This window comes from Neofelis nebulosa, chromosome 4 (assembly GCF_028018385.1).
Source record: "Neofelis nebulosa isolate mNeoNeb1 chromosome 4, mNeoNeb1.pri, whole genome shotgun sequence".
NCBI lineage: Eukaryota > Metazoa > Chordata > Mammalia > Carnivora > Felidae > Neofelis > Neofelis nebulosa.
Window position 1 is genome coordinate 82037066 of NC_080785.1, and position 22873 is coordinate 82059938.

A 22873-nucleotide genomic window follows, 5' to 3' on the forward strand; every position below is an offset into this window, starting at 1 on the left:
TTATTTGAAGTCAGTAGGTTATAGGTTTTTATTTCATTTATTTCTGATCTCTGCATTGTCTGGTCCTCTGCATCCCATTTTCTTCTGTTTTGATTGGATCGTGCAGGGTAAACAGGACTGCCATGGAGTAGCTTTTAGGATGCATGAGGCATGTTATGAGAAAAGGCTGAGGTACAGGTTGAAAAGAAATGCCGCTCCAAAGGTGTCCATGGCCATTTACTATGGGTAAATATTACTTGATACACACATGACATATGGAAAAAACCTGTAACATATTCCTGAGAGATTTACCGTACTGAAAACCTGTGACTAATCTGTTTATGAAGAATCTATGTAATTACGCAAATTCTTCTGTTATGGTCAAATAACAAACTAAGCAATCCAGAGGTATTGACATTCAACTGGTGTATGACCCTAGGAGGTTTTAAGTTTTTCTGTGAGCTTCTGTTTCTTGATCTGTAAAAGGAGGAGCATTATGCATCCATTGTTGGAGTGCTATGAAGGGCAAATGAAGTTATATACATTGGATATTTCATGCAGGACCTGCCACACCAGAGCCTTTCTGTGAATGTGTGTTCTCTTCCCTTCATAGTTTTCAGAGAAAACACAGGTGGTCTTTTAAGGTACTGTTTGCCTTGTGACAGGTTATAAACAACAGGGGTTTATGGGAACTGAATCAATGCTTGTTGAGGATTGCCAGAAAAGGAAAACAGAAGAAGAATTTGTTAGCAGCTTAGTCACTAAGGCAGGTTTTTGTGAAAGAAAGTCATCAGTGAATTGTACACATAGCAGTGGTTTGTCTCCTCTCTTCACGTTCCTCGGCCACATCTGAAGAGAACTCATCTACCCAGGGGGCCTATTACCTATTAAGAGGCATCCGGTTCACATGGCAGCAGCTACAGTAATTGAGGCATGTAATTTAGGAGCAAATGAGCTTTTAGTGGTTGTGTAGCTTTCCCAAACCTATCAAATGATGGCAGATAACACATAGCCTCATTTCTGTAATCCAGATGTATATCTACCAACGGTATTATTGGTGTTATTTTCTTTGTCTTATAATGTGAATGAGTAGATTCAATTTCCATTTAATTAATGGGATACCAAAAGATTATAAAATTGCTTTTTATTCTGCTTGGATTTGAAATTCAGTTATTATTCTGTAAGAATTGAAGCCATGAGGAAATGTGATGTTAATAGAGATACACAGTAGTCATTACTTTATGGTGATATGAGTCTGCAAACCACATATTTTTAAAGGTGCGAATGTTCAGTGTGTTAGATGGTCAGATGGTATGTCTGGAAGTCATTTTTTTAGAAAGAATGTTTTATAGTATTAAATTATATGGCTTTAGAGAAAGCTCTGTTATTTCTAAAGATGAGACTGAAGCTCTTTATTAGAGGTCAAGAAATGAGAATGCACAGGCTGTTTCGCTGTGATGTTTTAACACTAAGTCAAACATGCACCTGTCTAGAAATTGACAACTCTCTTCTTAATAAAAACAACTACCTAATTAAATGCTGGAAAACTCCTAGAAATTCAACTTTTGATAGTAATACCAAAAGTGATGAAAGAATATTTATTTACCTGCTCTTTTGGTAAACTTTAAATTTCAAGGGTAGAGACAGTTTTGTATAATATAGATTGAGCATATAAATGATGAAGAAAGGAAGCAGATTAAAAAAAAAAAAACACATAAATTTGCTCTTGCCAACTGAGGTAAATGTAGACTAAAAGGAGGAATAGAAAATTATTCCAAAGTACTATTGGGAGCAAAGCAAGGTTTTAACTTAAAATACAGACTAGCTGTTTACACTGATCATAGTAATCATGTACTTGCAAAATTCCCTATTTCACTCTAAGCCTATACAAGAAGCCTAGAGAGCAACTATGTCCACTTGACAGAATATAATTAAGAAAGGCCTATTTCTTCAGGGGGAATTTTCATTCAGTGCCCAATAATTTATCAACATCAAAGAAAGGAGAAAGAAATCCGTATATATTGACCATCCATTATGAATTATATGATTCTTACAGCAACCCTACTAATTAGTTATCATTATCACCATTTCGTGCATGAAAAGTTGAGATTCAGAGAGATTCTGTTTGTCTCACACATCTTTATCCAGTGCCTACTAAACAAGTGGCTAGCCTTGGACTAGGCTCTGGGGTCATCATAGTGACCATGATGGAAAAAGTCTCTCCTCTGGTGCAACTTGTTTCTTGTCAGAGAAGGAAAAAGATACACAAGTAAGGAAAAATACAAACAGAAAACAAAACCAAGTAACATTTATACAGTGTAGGATTATGTTGCAAGACAGTGATGCCACACCAAGTGCCTGGATGGGAACTTGAAACTCCTTAGATGGGGGAGACTTCACAGAGTGAGAAACCAACTAACTACACAGAGGACAGGAGGCACACATCAGGCAGAGGGGAGAGTCAGGGAAAAACTCTAAAGCCTGTGCCCTGGAGCTCCCTGAGCAAAGGAGAAGTGGGAGCCACATCTGGCCTGAGTTGTATGCCTGACAGATAAGGTTGTGACAGACTTTGAACTAAGATTTTAATCTAAGGATATTGGGAAACAGTTGCAAGGTTTCATTCAGAGGAAGGAACTTCATGACTCAAGTTAATATTTTGGGAGAGTCACTGGCTACTTCAAGGTAAATAATAGGAGGGGACCTAAGGGAGGGTAGAAGCATAGGAGGGTAGAAAATAGGAGGTTCTTTCACTGGTCTAGCCATGGAGTGGAAGTAGAAATATTGAGGATACATGATGTGGTATTCATAGACACAAGAATCAGGACAAATCACAGGTACTTCACAAGACTCAAAGTGCCATTTACTGAGAGTAGAAGACTGGAAGAGGAGTTTGTTTATAGGTGGAAATCAAGAGTTTATTCTTCATTTGCTAAGTCAGAGAAGACTGTTAGACTCTAAGAGAAAATAGCAAGTGGACAGCTAAACAAGTATGGATTTGGGGGTCAATATAGGACCTAAAAACAGAGTCATGTTTCTCTCAAGAACTTCAGATATCAAATATTTGAACCAGTATATGATCAAGTAAAAACACGATTCAGATTTTAATTTGTTTTTTGTTATGTGATGGTTATTTATTAGATAAAATATTTTATGTGATAGGCCAAAGGTCAATAAAAATTGTTGTTAGAGGAACATACATAATTTCAACAAAAATATAAAAATGTATGGTAATGGAAATGGATGAAGATGTTCAAAAGGCACAGTCTTCCAGTTATAAAATAAATCCTAAGGATGTAATGTACAGCATGGTGACTGTAGTTAACAATAATGTATTGTGTATTTGAAAATTGCTAAAAGAGTAGATTATAAAAGTTCTTACCACAAAAAAATTGTACTTATGTGAAGTGATTGCTATTAATTTACTGTGGGAATCACTTCTTAATATACATGTACACCAAATAATTATGTTGTATACCTTAAAGTAATATAATGTTATATCCCAGTAAAACTGAAAAAAAAAATACTATGTATTAACCAGTTATATTACTCAAACACTAAAATGATCAAATACAACATGAAAAAATAGACCTTTTTACCTTCTTAGCAGGACTTAAATTCAATTAAGCATACAGATTATAGAAAACACATTAATTTTATAGCATAAAACATTTCTGAGTTAATATTGAAATATATTCATAGTTTAATAGCTGGTTAAGCTAATTACAACTATGTATGTATTAGCCAACTTCCAAAATTCAGAAAACATCTTACAAAATGCATTTTTTTGGTGCAGATATAGACCGAGCCTCAGAAGTCAAGATTGTTAAATATATGTTAGAGGGAATGAATTACACAGTACTGTCGTTCATTTATTTTAAATCTAATTCTGACAGAATATGATGTAAATTTATAGAGCAATTGTATTTTATTATGCTGTAAGTCTTAAATACTGAACAAGAGCCGAGCCATAGTGAAATGGCATAATCCAGAAAAACTGTCTTTTAAAATATTACTGTGAATGAATGCATGTATATATGTCTAACATTAAAAAATAGGTAACACATGAATGAATGAATGAATGAAATCAAAGCTTTGTTGCTGGAGACAGTATCATAGACTGTATGAAAATATTTTCGAAGAAAATGTTCTCATGGTGATCAGACCTGTAGTACATTTAGAAAACCAAGAGCATTTTGTAGGACTTGTAGAAATGTATCCCACCCCAAACATAAATTTTCAGTGACTAACCATACAGAAAACATTACAGTATTTCACATATATTCTTGGCTTTCTTAGCTTCTGCTTTGAATATTTCACATATTTTCTAAAATACTTGTTACTTGGAATTCTGAATTTCTTATAAGCAAGTGTCCCAAAATCTCTATAGAGTTAAGAGTAGGGCTTAAAGGTCAGTTTTGGGTGAATCATTTTTTTCCTCCATATGAAAGAGCCTTTCTCATTGGTTACTGTTCAGTAAAAGCTTGGCCATAAATAAAAATTGACCTTCACAGCATTGGCCTTGGGACAGTATATATTGAGCAGATTTCCTGTATTTCATTAGAGTGATTAAGTTACTAAGAAAATATTAGATTGTTGCTCTTAATAGGACTCCTAGTTAATCTGTCTAAGAAAGGGTAGTAGATTTGGAAAATCATGGATGATTAAAAATAATTGTTAAAACCCAGAGAATCAAAATGGATTCAGTAGGGAGCTTCAGAAATGGAGCTGTAGGAAAAGTCCAGAGAAGTCTAAGGGAATTGGAATCTGAAGAGGCCAGATGGAAAACATGGCCCTGAAGGCAGGGAGGATGAATGAGAGGACCCAAAAGTCTGGATCATTAGCAGTGTCCTAGGAAAGGAGGCATCTCACCAAGGCCTCTGGTTGTAAAACCATTGTCACCATGGTGACTAAAGCACTTCCACTGTGGGCAAGGCCACTCATTGCCTGTTTGTACATAACTCCCCAGCTGAACATTTGTGTGTAGGAGTTTGTTCACATGCAAATTCAGCCTCTGGGAGACTGAGCATTTTCTCTGGCCACTTCTGATTCATAACATTGTATGTGTGTGTACTGTTATTGGCAAACTGGTTAATTACCCCAGTCAAAAATTAACTCTATTTACTAAAGCAAAAACATAACACATTAAAAATATATTTCTAATGTGGCTGAAGCACACGTGTGTTTAAGGGTTTAACCTCCATCTCCTAACCATAACTTCATGTCACATAAAACTTTAAGTTTGAAAAGTTCTTAAATTCAGATGTTGACAAAGCACCTTTAATCTTGTGGAAGAATAGGCTACGGATGGACTTAAAGAGAAAAATGATAAAAACAAAGACACAGTATTCTATGTGAAAAGATGCCTTATTTTGCCCATAATAATTCCCCAATCAGATCAGCAAAAATCCTGAACTTTAATAATACAATATTGTCAAGGCTGCAAGGAAACAGTCACGTGTACATATAGCAGTAGAATCTTAAACTGATAAAATTGTTACTGAGACAAATTGGCAGTATCTGCAAAAAAAAAAAAAATTACAAGTTCATGGAGTTTTTTTTCGACCTGGTAATTCCACTTGTAAAAATGTATCTTACAAATACATTTTAACATATGCTGGTTGACATATGCATATACATTATTGTGCTCTTCTTAATAGCACAAATTTGAAAGAGTTCAAATGTATACCAATAGGTGATTCCTAAAATAGAATACCATGCAACTATAACCTCTCTAAGTTTTGAACAGAAAAATTTCCAAGGTGTATTAAGTGAACAAAAAGTAAAGAACAGAGTTTATATTATGATTTTTTGTGCACAAAGTTGGGAAGATATTAAAGACCTGTCTACCTTACTTGTTGTATATGTATTAGAAACTCTGGAAGAATATCCAAGAAACTAGACATGGTTAAGCCATTGAGGGCAAAGGACTGAGAACTGCAGAGGAAGAGGAAGTCCAGATACGAGGGAGTTTATCATCATAACCTTCTGCATTCTTTCTGGTTTTGAACTATAAAGTCCATTTCCTTAAAAATAAAATAGAATAGAATAAAATAAAAGGGCCCAATTATATCAAGCATGTAACCTTGGAAAGCCTCACATCTAAAATTATTTTAGAGAAATAGAATGAGGGATACCAAAATCTGACTTGTGTTTTTTTTACAGAATTAGGTTGATCTTTAATATCTCTCTGAAATCCCCCAGATAGTGCCTAGAGGTCCATATGTAGTGAATTTTTCAACAAATTGAGTGATGGTGTTATCCCAGTCCTAAATAACTTAAATATTAAAAAAAATTCTTTTTGGGGTGCCTGGATGGCTCAGTTGGTTGACTGTGCAACTCTTTTTTTTTTTTTTTAAATTTTTTTCAACGTTTTTTATTTATTTTTGGGACAGAGAGAGACAGAGCCATGAACGGGGGAGGGGCAGAGAGAGAGGGAGACACAGAATCGGAAACAGGCTCCAGGCTCCGAGCCATCAGCCCAGAGCCTGACGTGGGGCTCGAACTCACGGACCGCGAGATCGTGACCTGGCTGAAGTCGGACGCTTAACCGACTGCGCCACCCAGGCGCCCCTGTGCAACTCTTGATTTCGGCTCAGGTCGTGATCTCACACTTTGTGAGACCAAGCCCCGTATTGGGCTCTGCGCTGACAGTGTGGAGTCTCCTTATGATTCTCTCTCCTTCTCTCTGCCCCTTCCCTGTTCACGCTTTCTCTCTCTCTCTCTCAAAATAAATACACATTTGAAAAATACTTTACCTTGTATAAAATTTGATGCCCAGCTTTCTTCCACATAGTTGTTCAGGTCTCTGCCTTTACAAGGTAATTTGCTTTCCTACTGCCATTTCCTCACTTGCTGATTAAAACAAACAAACAAACAAACAAACAAAAAACTCCTTTCATATAACTTGTGCTCCCTTCTGCTCATTATGCACATTAAAAGCCATTTGTATTTTTTAAACAAATCTGGTCATATAATTGCCCTTCAAACCTTTGATGGCCCTCCTGTTACACTTAGAATAGCATGCCCTAGTTTACAACATCCTTAAAAGAATGTTGAATGAATGACCTACTAGGATCCTAGTCCAGAGTACCCCTGGCACACAGGTTCAGTTTAGGAAACTAATTCACCAATAACTTGCTCTTTTGGCCTCCCATGAAATGTGATCATAATTAAACATTCAGGAGGCAATCAAAAATAAATTGTTTAGTTACTCACTTTTAGAGAGTAGCACTTTGTATTTTATGATTTTGTTCAATAACTTAAATACATGGAGAGGCGCCTGGTGGCTGACTGGGTTAAGTGTCTAACTCTTGGTTTCAGCTCAGGTCACAATCTCATGGTTAGTGGGTTCGAGCCCCACATGGGGCTCCGCATTATCAGTGCTAAGCCTACTTGAGATTCTGTCTCTCCTTCTCTCTGCCCCTGCCCTGCTTGCATTCTCTCTCTCTTTCTCTCTCCCTCTCTCAAAATAAATAAACTTCAATGAAAATAAGTAAATACATGCATACAAATACATGTATAGCTCATGGACAGTGATTCTTTGTAACCTTGCCCTTTTGTGACCTTGTGTTTGTAGAGTTCTGACACCAATAATCTAGAATAGCATGTTTAATACTAAATAATTTACAAAAGATAGGAAGACAAGGAATCTTATAATTCTGACACTATTTTGTTTTCCTTCACCAAGGAAATAAAAATCTCTTTAATGTCTGGCTATTTATATGTACATTTGAGCTCTTTTTGCTTTTGTTGGAAGTGGTTAATAGTTAAAAACGTGGGACACCACAGTGCCTGTAGTGAACCTTTGCCTTGTAAGATAGAATCTAAAATTTCAGAGAATGCATGAAGGCCAGCCACTCCATTGCTAGAAAGAGGAATTAGCAAACCACTGAGCTATCCCCTGTTTCCACTTAAAAAACAACAACAACAACAACAAAAACCAGGTAGGGGCACCTGGGTGGCTTAGTCGGTTAAGTGTCTGACTCTTGATATAGGCTCAGGTCATGATCTCATGGCTTGTGAGCTCAAACTCCCCATTTGGGCTCTTCACTGACAGTGTGGAGTCTGCTTGGGTTTCTCTCTCTGCCTCTCTCTCTCAAAAATAAATAAACTTCAAAAAAGTTTTTAAAAAAGTTAATTGCTTATTTCTTTACCACTTTGTTTCAACATTCTTACCAGCCATTAGCCATCATTGATTGGAACTGTCAAAATCATCATTTTGTAAGAAACCTTTTCCTTTTGGGACCATTAAGAAGAAGAAAATTTCTAAAAGTTACTTCATTTCTATATTTCATTTTCGTTAGCAGTACTTACTATGTATGGAATTCAGTATTGTTAAATTAACTTTAAGACATGCAATGAATAAAATAATTGATTCAGAAAATAATGACAAGTTTAAATTTCTGGGTCTCAGGAAGTTGCTACTTTGCAGGTGACAGTAGAGGAAGAAAACACTCCTCCCTTGGGAATCTGTTTTTGTTTGAGAACTGAAAAATGTGTACTCCCTCCTCCCCCTTCTTACTACACATGGGTGTGTGGAATTTAAATATATTTTGACAGTGTAGAGAACTGTTTCTGTAACATACTGATGTCAATGATTTTTAAAACTATTTCCCTTACAGGTTAAAAAAGAAAGACCGTGAGAGGAAGTGACTAAATCCGTTGTGTATATCTTCATTGACAGCTGATAATTAGCATGCAGCTTAGCAGTAATAATTAGTTGCCTCTTGAGAAAATTTCCGGATGAACTCTGAGTTGGTGCATCTCAGTTTAGTCTTGTTTCTTTGTCCAGTCCCTCCCCCAAGTAATTCATGTTATTTTTAGAGTAGGAAGAACTCAAGATGAGCTCTCTCCTTTTAACCGAGTCAGCACTGTCCATTATTTGCACTGTGTTGTCTGGAGATTACCTGAGATTAGAGTTTCTTTTGTCCCCCCTCTTCCTGTATGTTTTCTAATTCTTTCATCTAGGCAGCTTGAAACAGTGCAGATGGATAAAGAAGTTAGCCATTGCTTGGTAAATATGACAAGTCCACAGACTATAATTTGGAGCTAAAATCATTAATATGACAAAGTGCTGGCTTGAAAACTAAAAAGAGGAAAAAGGTCTGAGGGAGGGAAGCTTCTTGCTTGAATTTCTTTCGCTAATACATACCTTAAAACTTCAATACATTTTGAAACTCTGTGGTAAATTAAAAACATTATCCTTTTTTCAAAAATATGTCTGATGCCAAAAATGTCACAAATTTACAAGTCAAGGCAACATGGAAAATTCTGTAGTTACTTGAGTTTATAAAACATATTAAAGGAAATTAAAACTAAAATTGATATGAAAGTGAATTTTCACGTTGATGTTGCCACTGTTGAATTATTTTGTATCAATACCACTCTTCAGTGTTGGGAAAACCTTCCATTTTATCTATTTATATCAGGCTCTGTAAAAATGCTTTATATTTCAGACATATTATAATAACTTAATGACTAGATTTTTCTCAGTTGTTTCTTGAAGAGTTTTATATATCATGGGTTCTGGAATTGGTGTTAGTAAGGAACGAGCTTTTAATAAGTCAGTCTTTTTGACCTTTGTCTTCGGGGACCAGGACGGGAGATGACTAAGCTGTGTGAGTTCATAGTGGTGATAGACACACTAGTTCACATGTATTTTTCAAGGGAAAGGTCTTCATTCAACTTCTCTTGTACAAATTTTGGTACTAACAATGACCATAGAACCCTAGCTGTGCACCAGATCTCTTAAAACCTCTGTCAACATCTAGAAAATGCGAAGAGTTGTAGGTCCTCCTTTATGGAAGTGCTACATGATTAAATGAGACAATAAATGCCAAGCCCCTAGACAATATGTGACATATAACTACTCAATGAATATTAACTGTGATTACTACCTTGAGAGTCAGGGCTGAAAGGAACACTATCAGAACATAAGAGGAAATCCCTTTCCCTTTTGTTTCCCTTTTTTTAAGGATGTAATTGTGTTTTTAATAAAGTGATACATGTTCAGTGGGAAAAGTTTGGAAATCATAGAAATGTTACACTGGCCTCCAAAAGAGTCCTAATAGTAATACTGTGAGCCTCATTTTTACTGCTTATTGTAATTTTATAGAATACCATTTAAAATGATATTTTCACATTTTTTCTTTGCGTATTTAATGAAGGTAAATTCTTTTTTGTATGAATTTGTTTTTGTCTCTCATTATGACATGTCTGTTTATAAAAAGAGTTGACAATAGATGTTTTCCTTTATTTAAAATTTTTTCAACATGCTGAAAGATCAGTAATTTGTTTTTAAAATTTTTTAAAGTTTATTTATTTTGAGAGAGAGAGAGTGGCAGAGGGACACATAGAAAGAGAGAGAGAGAATTTCAAGCAGGCTCCTCACTGACAGTATGGAGCCTGATGCGGGGCTTGAACTCATGAACTGTGAGATAATGACCTGAGACAAAACCAAGAGTCGGACGCTTAACCAACTGAGCCACCCAGGCGCCCCAATAAGTTTTTTATATCTATGCTCTGATAAATATATTTCCCTAACTTTTTCCTTAATAAATATTTTTCTGTTTTTTTTTAATTTTTGAATTGCATAATTTATCCAAGTGTACTGCTTTGCTTTTATTAATTTTTTAAAATTTTTACAGTGTTCTTTTTATAAATCATACTTTAATTCCTAAAAATTTCATTTGGATTAGATAGATGAATGTTTCCCTATCCCAAAAGAGAACAAAAATGGAGGTAGTATTTTCTGAGCAGACCGTGAGGTTTATTCTCCAATTGAGTGAAGAATTTTAACAATTCAGTTATTATTAGGAAGGATGGATTCAGATTGGATAATGAAGACCCAGATGTTCATATTTGAAGATGTTCTTCAAAATTCAGTAAGATTATATCAAACATATATAAACTGCGGCTCAACTTATTCAGTCTACAGGAAATATAGCTTGTAATGAATTTGTTACTATACATTTATTCATGAATAAAGACAGACTAGATAGGCTTAGCTATGGTGATGGTTCTGACCCCCCATAATTATAGGGAACACACTATTTTGCACATGTCTTCTACATTTAACCATGGATGGTTAATTGATCATCCCAAAGCAGCCAGTCTATAGGAAGCCAAAAATTTATGAATTGTGAACACTGGCTAAGCCAATTATATTCTTTTCCTTGGGAACTTGAATTGAAAGATGCAAAAATTATTGTCATCCTGGGGTGGGGTGAGTGCTGGATGGTTATACATTTGGGGGCTAATGCATACCTATTTAACATGAACAAACTAATGAATAAACCCTTTAGAATCAGTTCAGTGAAGAAGTGGCATTAAGAAAAGCAAGAAGCAAAGATATACCATTTCTTAAGAAGCAAATTCCTTGTGCTACTGTTGGTTTTCCAGTACTATGAGGCTTACCTTTCTGTCCTTGAATCTGTGTTGGCCTGATTTAATTAATCTCTGTTAATTGAAATCATTGACATCCTTACTAACATGGCTATCATGGCCATGAAGTCACTTTTGGTAGATTGCACTTTGATATGAATTCAGTTGACTTGCATTGAAGCATGTAATTATAAACACAGGTATGGCTCTTGATACCTTATTTTCTTCAGTGATGTTGGGTGTTCATCATAGTGTTTTCCACCACATTCATTTAGAGGACCTCAGGAGAAGTTTCTCTTAGTCCTTAGTACCAGATATATTAGCCAGGGTTCCCCCAAAGAAACAGAACCAATGAGAGAGAGAGAGAGAGAGAGAGAGAGAGAGATTGAGAGAGAGAGAGAGATGTAATGAGAAACTGGCTTATGCAATTACAGAAGCTAAGAAGTCACACAGGCTTCTGTCAACAAGGTAGAGAGACAGGAAAGATGATGGTTTAGTTGGAGTCTGAAGACCTAAGCACCAGGGGAGTTGATGATGTAAGTCTCAGTCTGAGGCAGGAGAGAACTGATATTCTGGCTCAATCAGACAGGTAGAAAAACAAAACAAACAAAAAAAGAGTGGGTTCTTTCTTCCTCTACCTTTTGTTCTTCTGATACCCTCAACACATTGGATGATGTCCTCCCATATTGCTTTAGTTAGTCCATCAATTAAATGCTAATCTCATCCAGAAACACCTTAACAGATACACCCAGAAGTAACTTTTAGCCAAGTATTGGGGCAGTCCTGATCCACTCAAGTTGATACATAAGATTAACCATCACACCAAGCAACATTCCTAAGCACCTGATACAGTTTTTCTATTGTTTTATGGTGGTTTTTACTTTGAAGTTTAGGAAGTCTAGGTTCCATTTTTTTATTTTCTTTAACAATGTATAGGGATATTAAATAAAAAAATTCAGTTAATAAAATTAATTCCAGTCTTATTTTCTTTATTTTCCCCCTTCATCTTGATACCTCTAGCATTAAATTTGTTGGTTCAGTTGAATGTATAAGTCATCTCAGATCCTTTTGGGAAGAGGCATGTTAATCAACCGAGTAGAAAAGTAGAGTTAATCTTAGAGCATAAAATATGTACAGCCTTTAAAAAAAAAGTTTCTATTGTAGAATGCCTGTGTCCATTATTCCTGATATATGTAGATATACGTTTAAAACACAAATATTTACTCATAATGGATACTTGTGACCTTTTCTGACTTAAAGTCAAGATTGTCAGAGAATCACAGACAGCTAAGAAGGGCAGTTTGTGTCTTAGCAAAAATTGAGGATCACAGTAAGGATTTATGCCTGTGGAAATTGATAAGAAAAATATAAATTGTCGCATTGATACGTTTGGTCACTATCATGATTCTGAAATAATGTATCTACTGACATGCTTGAACATCTTAGGAATCAGTCCTTGGCACTATTCTGTTATATGGTGATGGTCAAAGTGGAGAATTGAAGAAGCAACTCAGGACGCTTCTCTAATTTTGTGAAAATGTTTAAATAAAATGATAGTCTATTCTTTGGGTCTTCTAAATTCAAAAACTTAATGTGACTTGAGGAATTATTCTAGAAGTGTCTTCATAAGTGATGAAATTTCTTGACTTTTTGCCTAAATCATGTGTGTGATACTCAATTTAATGTATCCAAATGTATCTTGGCAGCAATTTCTCTGAGGCAATATAAATAAATCAAAATAAGATCCAAAATTCCTTACAACTTAAAAAAAAAAGTATTCTTAGACCCTATAATAATTAAAATATATGAAAAGTCATAAATGAATATTTTAACTACTTCCCTTTAAGTAAGCTTAAATATGGCACATGTGATATTTACACTTATTAATTATACTCCTTCAATTTGTTAAACTTCCAAAAATACAGGTTTTATACTGCAGTTTGCAAGACTCTCTAAAATATCTGGGTGTTGGGTTTATTTATTTATTTATTTTTTACAGTATTTTTATGACCTCCACTCTAGAAATGCAATTTAGTCAAAGAATTAATAATTTTGAATATAGAAGGGTGATTAACATGTGAAGAAGCCAGGCTCACCATCAGTCAATAAAGAGGCTAAGTGATTGTTCAAGGTGACTGAGGCAGTTAATGGCAAAGCAGACTTGAATGTGGCTCTTCAGATTCTCAGTGTACAGGACTTTCTGTGATGACATACACATCGGTTGTACTTTAATCCTCATGGTATGTGTATATATATAATTTGAGTGATCTTTTGTTGTAATAATGCATGTATAGGGATATAGGGTAGTCATTTAATTTCTGGGCACCTGAGTTTCTCTATCAGTAAAATAAAGGTCAGTAGTCATTAATTGATTATGGATGTGACTTTCAAAACTAGTTTCAAGTAGATACATTTTTTGTGAGTTGGTGTTCATCTGGAATTAAATGGACACACTTTTACAAGATTTTTTTGTGAAAAAAAAATAGAATATTTTTGTATATTTAGAATTTTTGTTACACATAGAAAAGTAAGTATAAAAGTCACAATAGAATGATTCTTCCACAAAGCACTTTACATAAAGATTGTGAAAGATAATTCTTTTTTTATGTAAAAACATAAACTATTTACCTTATTTTAGAGTCACAAAATTATAAAAGATTTTACTTTGTGCACATTAAAATTTATTCCCAGTTATACTTTTTTTTACTGGTTGAACAATTTTTTTTTGTTTTTCTAGTTTTATCAAGAAAATATTAATATGTAGCATTGTATAAATTTGAAGTGCACAATGTGATTTGATATACATACATATTGTGGATACCCTACTGTAGCAAGTTTAGTTAACATCCGTAACATCACGTCAAATTTTTTTCTTGTGATAAGAACTTTCAAGATCTCTTAGCAACTTTCAAGTGTTCAATATGGTATTGTAAAGCACTGTGTATTTTTAATCCTTTGATTAATAAATTCTAAAGGCTTTACATTTGTCATAAAATGAATGTTAACTCTATAGTTCCAATAGGCATGACAATAGAGCCGTGATAAAAGTGTTACAAAGGTATCGGTATTGTGACTTGTTGAGTGAACATTTTCTTTTGCCTTTCAGAACTCTTGGATCTAAATCGAACATCAATCTTTCATAGTCCTTTTGGGTTTCTTGATCTCCACTCAATGCTTCTGGATGAATATCAAGAGAGACTCTTTGTGGGAGGCAAGGATCTTGTATATTCTCTCAGTTTGGAACAAATCAGCAATGGCTATCAAGAGGTATGGAAACATCAGACTGTATCAGGAGGGAGAGAAAGGGGTGAGGGAGATAACTTATTGCATGGTGTTACTTGAATTAGTTTTTTGATTGTCAGCCATTTTAATATTCTGAGTGATTACTTTTTGAAAGAAATAAAGTATTCATTGAAAATGAAATAATTTGGAGAGAAATTTATAAATTATCAAGAATGAACTTTTCTAGCACATCACTGATCTCTGTATTCCCAGAAGACTTTGGATTAGTGTGTTTGACATTAGTCTTTGCATAATGGCCCTTGTCACCACACCCACTGTCCTGAGATCTGAATTTGGTTCGAACATGCTTTTACCAGCAATCCATCTAGGATTTATACTACAAAAACCCTAGCCTAACGAATGGCTGTGTGAACTTGGTATAGCTAACCCTTGATGTTCTGTTGGTAATATCATTGATTCAGGTAGATGCTCCTTAAACTCGGTGGATTGAAGTATATTAAAATAGGCAAGTGCCCAGCATTTTCGAGCAAAGGTTAACTGTGATGAGAAAGACAGCACTTTGAGTCTGTGTTTATACAGAGTTGAGTTGAACTGAATTTTTTTCTGACCCAAATCAATCTTAAAACATGCAGAAATATTTAGACAATAGTATTTTTTGGCATAAAAATATTACATAATACATTTTCTTTATAATACACATTTACTTTTATGTTTGTCAAAATGATCAATGTCCGTAGTTTTTAAAGTCACTTAAAATAATTTATGATGAAAAACAGCATCCCTTCATCTCTGCCAGTTCCTAAACCCTAGAGAAAATTATTTCAAACTCTTTTGTTGTTTCTTCTCATTCTTAACCTCCATTTTCTAAATAACATTTCTAATACTGTTCTTACTTGACACCATTGATTTTAGACAGTATCTGTTCACTTTCTATTAAGAAAGATGAAGACTTTAGCGTTCTTTTCTTCCAGTACTGTAGCTAAAATGTCTCTGCACTATACCAACATCCCCCAGTTATCTGTCCCCTCATTTAGCTATAGCACAATTTTGAGTAAGTAATAACCATTTAGATTAGTATAATTAGGAAAATCGATCCCACTTCTTTTTTATCCCGAGATTAAATATTATCCCCACCCTTTCTTTTCTATTCGCTTAGATTTTTATATTACTTTCACTAATTTTTCACCAAACTCTCTACCAGACTTGTTCTCCGTCTCTCAGTTTTCATTAGTTTCAAGATTTTTTTTTAAATTTCAGGAGTAGAATTTAGTGATTCATTGCTTATATATAACACCCAGTGCTCATCGCAGCAAGTGCCCTCCTTAATGCCCATCACCTGTTTAGCCCATCCCCCCACCAGTTTTTTTTATTTCAATGTTTATTTAGTTTTGAGACAGGGAGATAGAGCATGAGCAGGGGAGGGGCAGAGTGAAAGGGAGACACAGAATCTGAAACAGGCTCCAGGCTCTGAGCTGTCAGCACAGAGCCCAATGCGGGGCTCGAACCCACGAACTGTGAGATCATGACCTGAGCCAAAGTTGGGCGCTTAACCGAATGAGCCACCCAGGTGCCCCACCCCCCCCACCAGTTTTTAAATTAGACATATCCTTTCTGGTTCTTTTAGCATCCCAGGGTTTAACTTCACCATTATCCTGGAGCATCCACTCTCCCTCTCATTTGTAGAGTCTTCTTTCAGTTTATTACGACCTTTTGGGGAAGTGTGCCTTCTGGTAACTTCTTGAATAAGGAGTCAAAGTAAAATGTTGAGTTTTTTATGTTTCAAAATAATATTATTCAAACTTCACATACAGTTGATAGGTGAGTATAAAATTCTCCAATGAAAATCATTGGCTTTAGAAGTTTGAGGATATTGTTCCATTGTTTTCAGATGTTCAGTATAGCTTCTGAGAAGTTGATGGCTTTTTAATTTCTAAGTTTTGTATGTAACCTGTTGCCTGCAACCTAACCCTGAATTTTGACCCCAAGCACCTCTGTGTTTCAAATTTTTCTCAAATTTCTCTTAGAGTTGATCTTTTTCATCCACATTGGGCCTTCTACAGGAGGCCTCATGGCCTTCAGCTCTGGAAAATGTTCATTATTTGTTAAATGTTTTTCCTTCTTTTTATTTTCCTCTTGATTCTCTTTCCCTCAGTTTTCTGGCCTATTTATTGTACAAACTTTTGACCATTTCTCCTGATTTCACCCACACCCACCATTCCTATTCTCAGAGGGACCGTAGACTTTGAATTCCTGAGCATTTCTAAAGTTCTTTTTCATGAATCAGCTTGCTTATTGGCTCCCTTCACCTTGCAAGCATTTAGATTTCAGCTTTTCTAGTGTGCAAAGCCAGTCAACACTTTTCCATATGTCGTAGAACTTCCAAAATGTTGCTGACATTTCTTTGGCTTCTCTACTCAAGTTCTGTTTGTCCTTTTTGGACTGTGTCCTTTACTGTCATTTTAATAGTTGTAAGAGGGAGTGGAAGCACATACTCTTTGCTTTTTACTATCATCTTTAATTTTATTTTCTCAGTAGTTCTTAAAAGAAATGCTATCTCTTTATATATGTAACATATGTATAGTATTTATATTACACACACACACACACACACACACGCACACTCGCGTGCACACACACACATGCAAATGTTTCTAAGACTATCTATGACCTCCTCTTTCCAGTCAAATTCAGTGGTTTTTCTCTCTCTCTCTCTGCTTGGATGTCTTTCCCCCACTAACTGTGGTGTTCACCATATGGCCCTCTTCTTTTTCTCTCAGATCATCTACGTGCTCTGATTTCCTGTGAAGGAATATCTAAGCTAGGGATCCTAAGTATGGGATCCATAGAACAATCTCTGTTGTGGATTGAATGTCCCCTAAAGTTCATATATTTAAGCCCTAACCCCCAGTACCTCAAATATGACTGTATTTGGAAATAAGGTCTTAAAGATGTGGTTAAATTAACATGAGGCCGTTAGGATGGACCCTGATGCAATATGATTTTTATCCTTATAAAATGAGGAAATTTGGTCACACAAAGAAACATTAGGGGTGCATGCCTAGAAAGGAAATACCATGTGAGTCATAGCATGAAGGCAGGCATCTATAGGCCAAGAAGAGTGGCCTCTGAAGGAACCAGTCTTGCCAACATCTTGATCTTGGACTTCCAGCCTCTAGAACTAAGATAAATTTCTGTTGTTTCAGCCACCCAATCCATGGTATTTTGTTATACCACAGCCATCATAAACTAATACAACCCCTGTATTAATATTTTAAGTATGTAAATATGGAAAGATCCTTCAAGGGATCTTAACCCCAGAAGATTAAGGATCTTTGCATTACGGGGTCGCCTGGGTGGCTCAGTCGGTTGAGCGTCTGACTTCGGCTCAGGTCATGATCTCGCGGTCCGTGAGTTTGAGCCCCGCGTCGGGCTCTGTGCTGATAGCTCAGAGCCTGGAGCCTGTTTCAGATTCTGTGTCTCCCTCTCTCTCTGACCCTCCCCCGTTCATGCTCTGTCTCTCTCTGTCTCAAAAATAAATAAACGTTAAAAAAAATTTCTAAAAAAAAAAAAAAGAATCTTTGCATTACGGAACTGGTTCTTAAATTGTTATCCTTGGGTCAGGATCATGTAACCCTCATGGAGATGGTCCCTGGAATCCATATTTAAGCAGGCTTTCTAAATGATTGCTATGTACATAGAATCTCCTAATGATTTTCCTCAGCTGTTGTTTCCTACTTAGAAATAAGACCAAGAGGTATCAGCTTGCCACATTAATGTGATCCCCCTTTTAGAGCAGAGGAAATTGAATCATGTACTTATTCTCCTTTATTGTTTTGGCCTAACTGTACCCTTAGGCAGGAGTATGGTAGGATTTTATAAACTGTGTCTTAGGGAACTAAACAGACTAGTATGTGGCTATTGAAGCTTCAGGGTGCCATCTCACAAGGATGTCAAGGAAAGTAGCTACACAAATTATTAAATTCAATAACTTTCTTACATTCAAGGGTAAAGCCTCATTTTGTGGGGCCTGAAGTGTATATGGTTTAGCAGACCTCTTCAGGAAATAGACTTATTCAAACATAAATTTCAAAGTTGCTAAGGTCCTTCCCTGGGTCCCACAAGGGCCAAGTACCAGCAAGGAGTCCTGAGGCTTAAGCTTCATTAGCTCTGAGGTAACTTCACCCCTGCTGCATTTGTTATATTGTACCTTCCCCGCCTGTTTCCACAGAATGATTAGCGGTGAAACTTCAGTTAGGACTTGGGTGTTTGTTTTCAGTAACAGCAGAATTACAGCTAGGTCTATGTCATGCACCCTCTGTTGAATGAAGTGGACTTGAGAATGAAGGTGCTTCAGTACTTTCCAGGCTCTGAAGGTGTAGTGTGTCAGTCTCTGGGCCAAGCTTTCCTCTCATCTTTTCTGGACCTTGCTCCCTCGATTATTTACCTGGTACTATATTTTTAATCTTTTCTGTTTTGCTTTATATATCTGTCGGTTTCTCAACCACAATACTATTGATACTATAAACAAGTTTAAGTTGGGGAAGAGGGCATCCTGTGGGTTTTAGACTATTTAGCTCTCCCTGGCCTCCCTCCAAGATGCCAATAAAACTCTCCCCATAGTCATGACAATCTAAAAGTCTCCATACATTACCAGATACCCCTTCAGAGGCAAAATTGCTGAGGGTCAAACCACTAAGTCTAGCCCATCATTCTATAAGCAGGATCCAGACTCCACCGTGAAAAAAAAAAAACAAAAACAAAACTACCCTTAAATATGTATCCATGTAGTATGAAATCCCTCTTTCTTCCCATGAGATCAAGCACCTTGAGGATATCCAAAGCCCATTTTCTCTATTTTGTCACTTTGTATTTATTTCTTAACTTTTAATGTCTTTTGAAATGCAATATTTTATACTTAAAACATATGAATAATATAAACATGTTATAAAGCATAATATTGAAGTTAACACCTGTAAACCCACCACCCAAGTCAAGAATGAGAGTTATCTCCAGTCCCATTGTAGAGGCTACTTTACCTTCCTCCATCTTTCCCTCCGCATGCCTCTGCTACATAGAGGCAATTACTACTCTGTATTTTATGGCTGTTTTTGTTTTTATTTTTATTTTAAAACATTTTATCATAGTAATTTTTTTCTGTATAGTATACTGTTTAGAGTTACTTGTTTTGAGCTATGTAAAAATGATACACAATAGTATATTACAGTCTTGTGGGATTATTTTGTTTTTGTTTTATTCAATATTATTTCTTAGATTCAGTTATTTTATTTGTTGATGTAGTCCATTTGTTGTAGAAATAGAATAGTGAATTAGGAACACAAATTAGATTTCTAGGTTCATATCCTGGCTCTGCATTTATAACATTTGATAAATTCCTTTACCCCGTTATGCCTCTGTTTCCTCATTTGGAAAAGGAAAACTGTTTGAGGATGAAAATGAGTTAATGGAAGTAAAGGACCAAGAGCTATGTTTGGCACACATTAGATACTATGTTACAAGCTCTTGTTATTCACTTGGACTTGTATGTAATGTATTACATCATATGAATATAGCACAATTTACTCATTACCTGTCAAAGGATAGTTGGGTGGTACCCAGTATTTTGTTTTACTGATGTTTCTGTGATCACTGTTGTAAACATCTCCTAATATACATTCCTGCAGGAATAACCCCAGGGCGTATATTCTGGAGTGAAATGGCTGGTTATAGGTTAATTACTGTTGATGTTCACCTGCACAAGATAATGCCTAATATTTTTCCAAAGTAGAAAGTGGTTTTACAAAGTCCTCTTCCCTCTAGCAGTGTCTGAGTTCCTAGTGATCCACAAACTCTCCAGACTTCCCACTGGTCTGTTTCATCCACGTATTTTTCATTAGTCTTCCCTTGATTCATTTGTTTACCCCCAGCTTATACCTCACTGTCTTTGCAACTACAGTAGCATTTTTGTTTATTTTTGATTTTATTTTTTCATGATAATTTTCATAACCCAATTTTTATTTCAGAAGCAGGATGTATATATTATAAAAGATTATATTAAAGAAAATAAAGAATGGGATGCCTGGGTGGCTCAGGTGGTTGGGCATCCGACTTTGGCTCAGGTCATTATCTCGCAGTTCATGAGTTGGAGCCTCACATGCGACTGTGTGCTGACAGCTCAGAGCCTGGAGCCTGCTTGGGATTCTGTATCTCCCTGTCTGTCTTCCCCTTCCTGCTTCTCTCTCTCTCTCTCTCTCTCTCTCTCTCTCTCTCAAAAATAAATAAACATTAAAAAAAAGGAAAAAGAAAATACAGACCAAAAAATACCATACTGTAGTATCAGATAGTGATAAGTGCTGTGAAGAAAAATAAAGCGAGTTAGGGAGACAAGAGTTACAAGGTTGCTACATTAGATAGGGTGGTCAGGGAATGCTTTTCCAGGGAAGTGATACTTGATAAGCCACCTGGCTTGTAGCCATATTCCAAGGCTCAATAGCCAGTGTGACTAATGGCTCCCATATTGGGCTATGGAGGACTAGAGAAGTAACATCAGAGTGTATGGCTGAGGTTGATTTTCAAGGGCCAGATCATTGAATGATCAGAGGATAGGGCACCAGTTGGCATGGGTAATAGCTAATGATTTATCCTTATGAAGAGAAAAACAGTAATCTAGGTGAAAAAAAATCTTTCAACTAATGAGCATGTGACAAAAAATGATGGTGGATGACTACAAGGAAAGATAACAAGTATTGTGATCACATGAGCTTCAAAATAGCAAGGATTTTACATTTATTATTTTGTTTTATTTTCTTAATTAATTTATTTATTTTGAGGAGAGAGAGAGAGAGCGAGCAGGGGAGGAGCAGAGAGAGAGGGAATCCCAAGCAGGCTCCACATTGTCACTACAGAGCCCATTGCGGGGCTCGAACTCACGGTCTATGAAATATGACCCGAGCCAGAGTCAGATGCTTAACTGACTGAGCCACTCAAGTGCCCCTAGTCTTTAGTTTTAAATTTCTGTTGGGTAGATGAATTTAGAAAGAGTGAAGATTAATTAGTTAACAGACAAGAAAGGTCAATTAAATCATCTTCCTTAACATGCGGGTTTACAGTAAAAAAGCCATTACCAATAGAAAGGGCTGGTTGAGAAACAGTAGTTTCAAGGGACATGCTGGGTGTAATTAAAGCAAGGAGGTAAAAAAAAGAACACTGGAAAAAGAGGTGGAAGTTACAGTGGATTTTCCTAGACACACCAGGCATTTGAGATGATTTAACTGAAGTGTTTGAAAGGTTTGGAAGGGTGGAGTCAGATTGGGAGCTGCACAGAGCATTTTATGGGGATATGAGTCCAGCTCTTGATTGTTGATCACTTGGGGTGGGGTTGGGGTTGGGGGGTGTCATTACTTCCCACGGGGCCTGCAGCCACTATCTAGGGTTATGTTCCAATGGATTAGCCCTGATGATCTCTTCAGGAAGATTACTAACCTTGATTTTTACTAGCCATCAAACAGGTGGATCCTCTCTGTCCCATCACCAACTCTGCTACTTCTGTGTGACTTTTATACCTCCCTCCTTGTTACGGGGGGGTAGGTGCTCTTTTTCTTTTCATGAAGTGCCATTCTTTCTTCCCACACTCTGTAGTGCACCCTGTTGACTTTTCTTAAGGATTGGTTATTTTCTGTCTTTTCTACAATATCATTTCCTCTCTTTCTATAACATCAGCAACAAATAATAGTTTTGTATAGGGGTTCTCAACCTTTTTTGTGTGTCATTGATCCATTTGGCAGTCTGGGGAAGTCTGTGGACCCTTAAATGTGTTAAATCATTATGTAGGATTACAAAATAAAATATTGAAAAGAGTTATCAAATCATGAATATATTGAAATACAGCTACCACACTACAAGAATAACATTTTGGGGGCGCCTGGGTGGCTCATTCTGTTAAGCATCCGACTTCTGCCCAGGTCATGATCTCATGGTCTGTGAGTTCGAGCCCCACGTCAGGCTCTGTGCTGATGGCTCGGAGCCTGGAGCCCGCTTTGAATTCTGTGTCTCCCTCTCTTTCTGCCCTTCCCTAGCTCACACTTTCTCTCTCTGTCAAAAATAAATAAACTTTAAAAAAGAAAATTAAAAAAAAAAAGAATAACATTTTATAGTACGAAAACATGTAGTATCGTAATTGTATATTAAATAAAAAGACCTAGGGGCACGTGGGTGGCTCAGTCGGTTAAGCGTCCGACTTCAGCTCAGGTCATGATCTCACGGTCTGTGAGTT

At 36.2% G+C, this 22873-nt stretch overlaps 1 protein-coding gene across 1 annotated transcript in view; it reads left to right on the forward strand.

Annotated features, from left to right (window-relative positions):
• Window positions 1-22873, forward strand: part of SEMA3E (semaphorin 3E) — a 243267-nt gene that overhangs the window by 120788 nt on the left and 99606 nt on the right. Inside the window, exon 2 of the mRNA XM_058725250.1 lies at window positions 14468-14628. Coding sequence (XP_058581233.1) covers window positions 14468-14628 — 161 coding nt within the window. The remainder of the gene's footprint in view (window positions 1-14467; window positions 14629-22873) is intronic.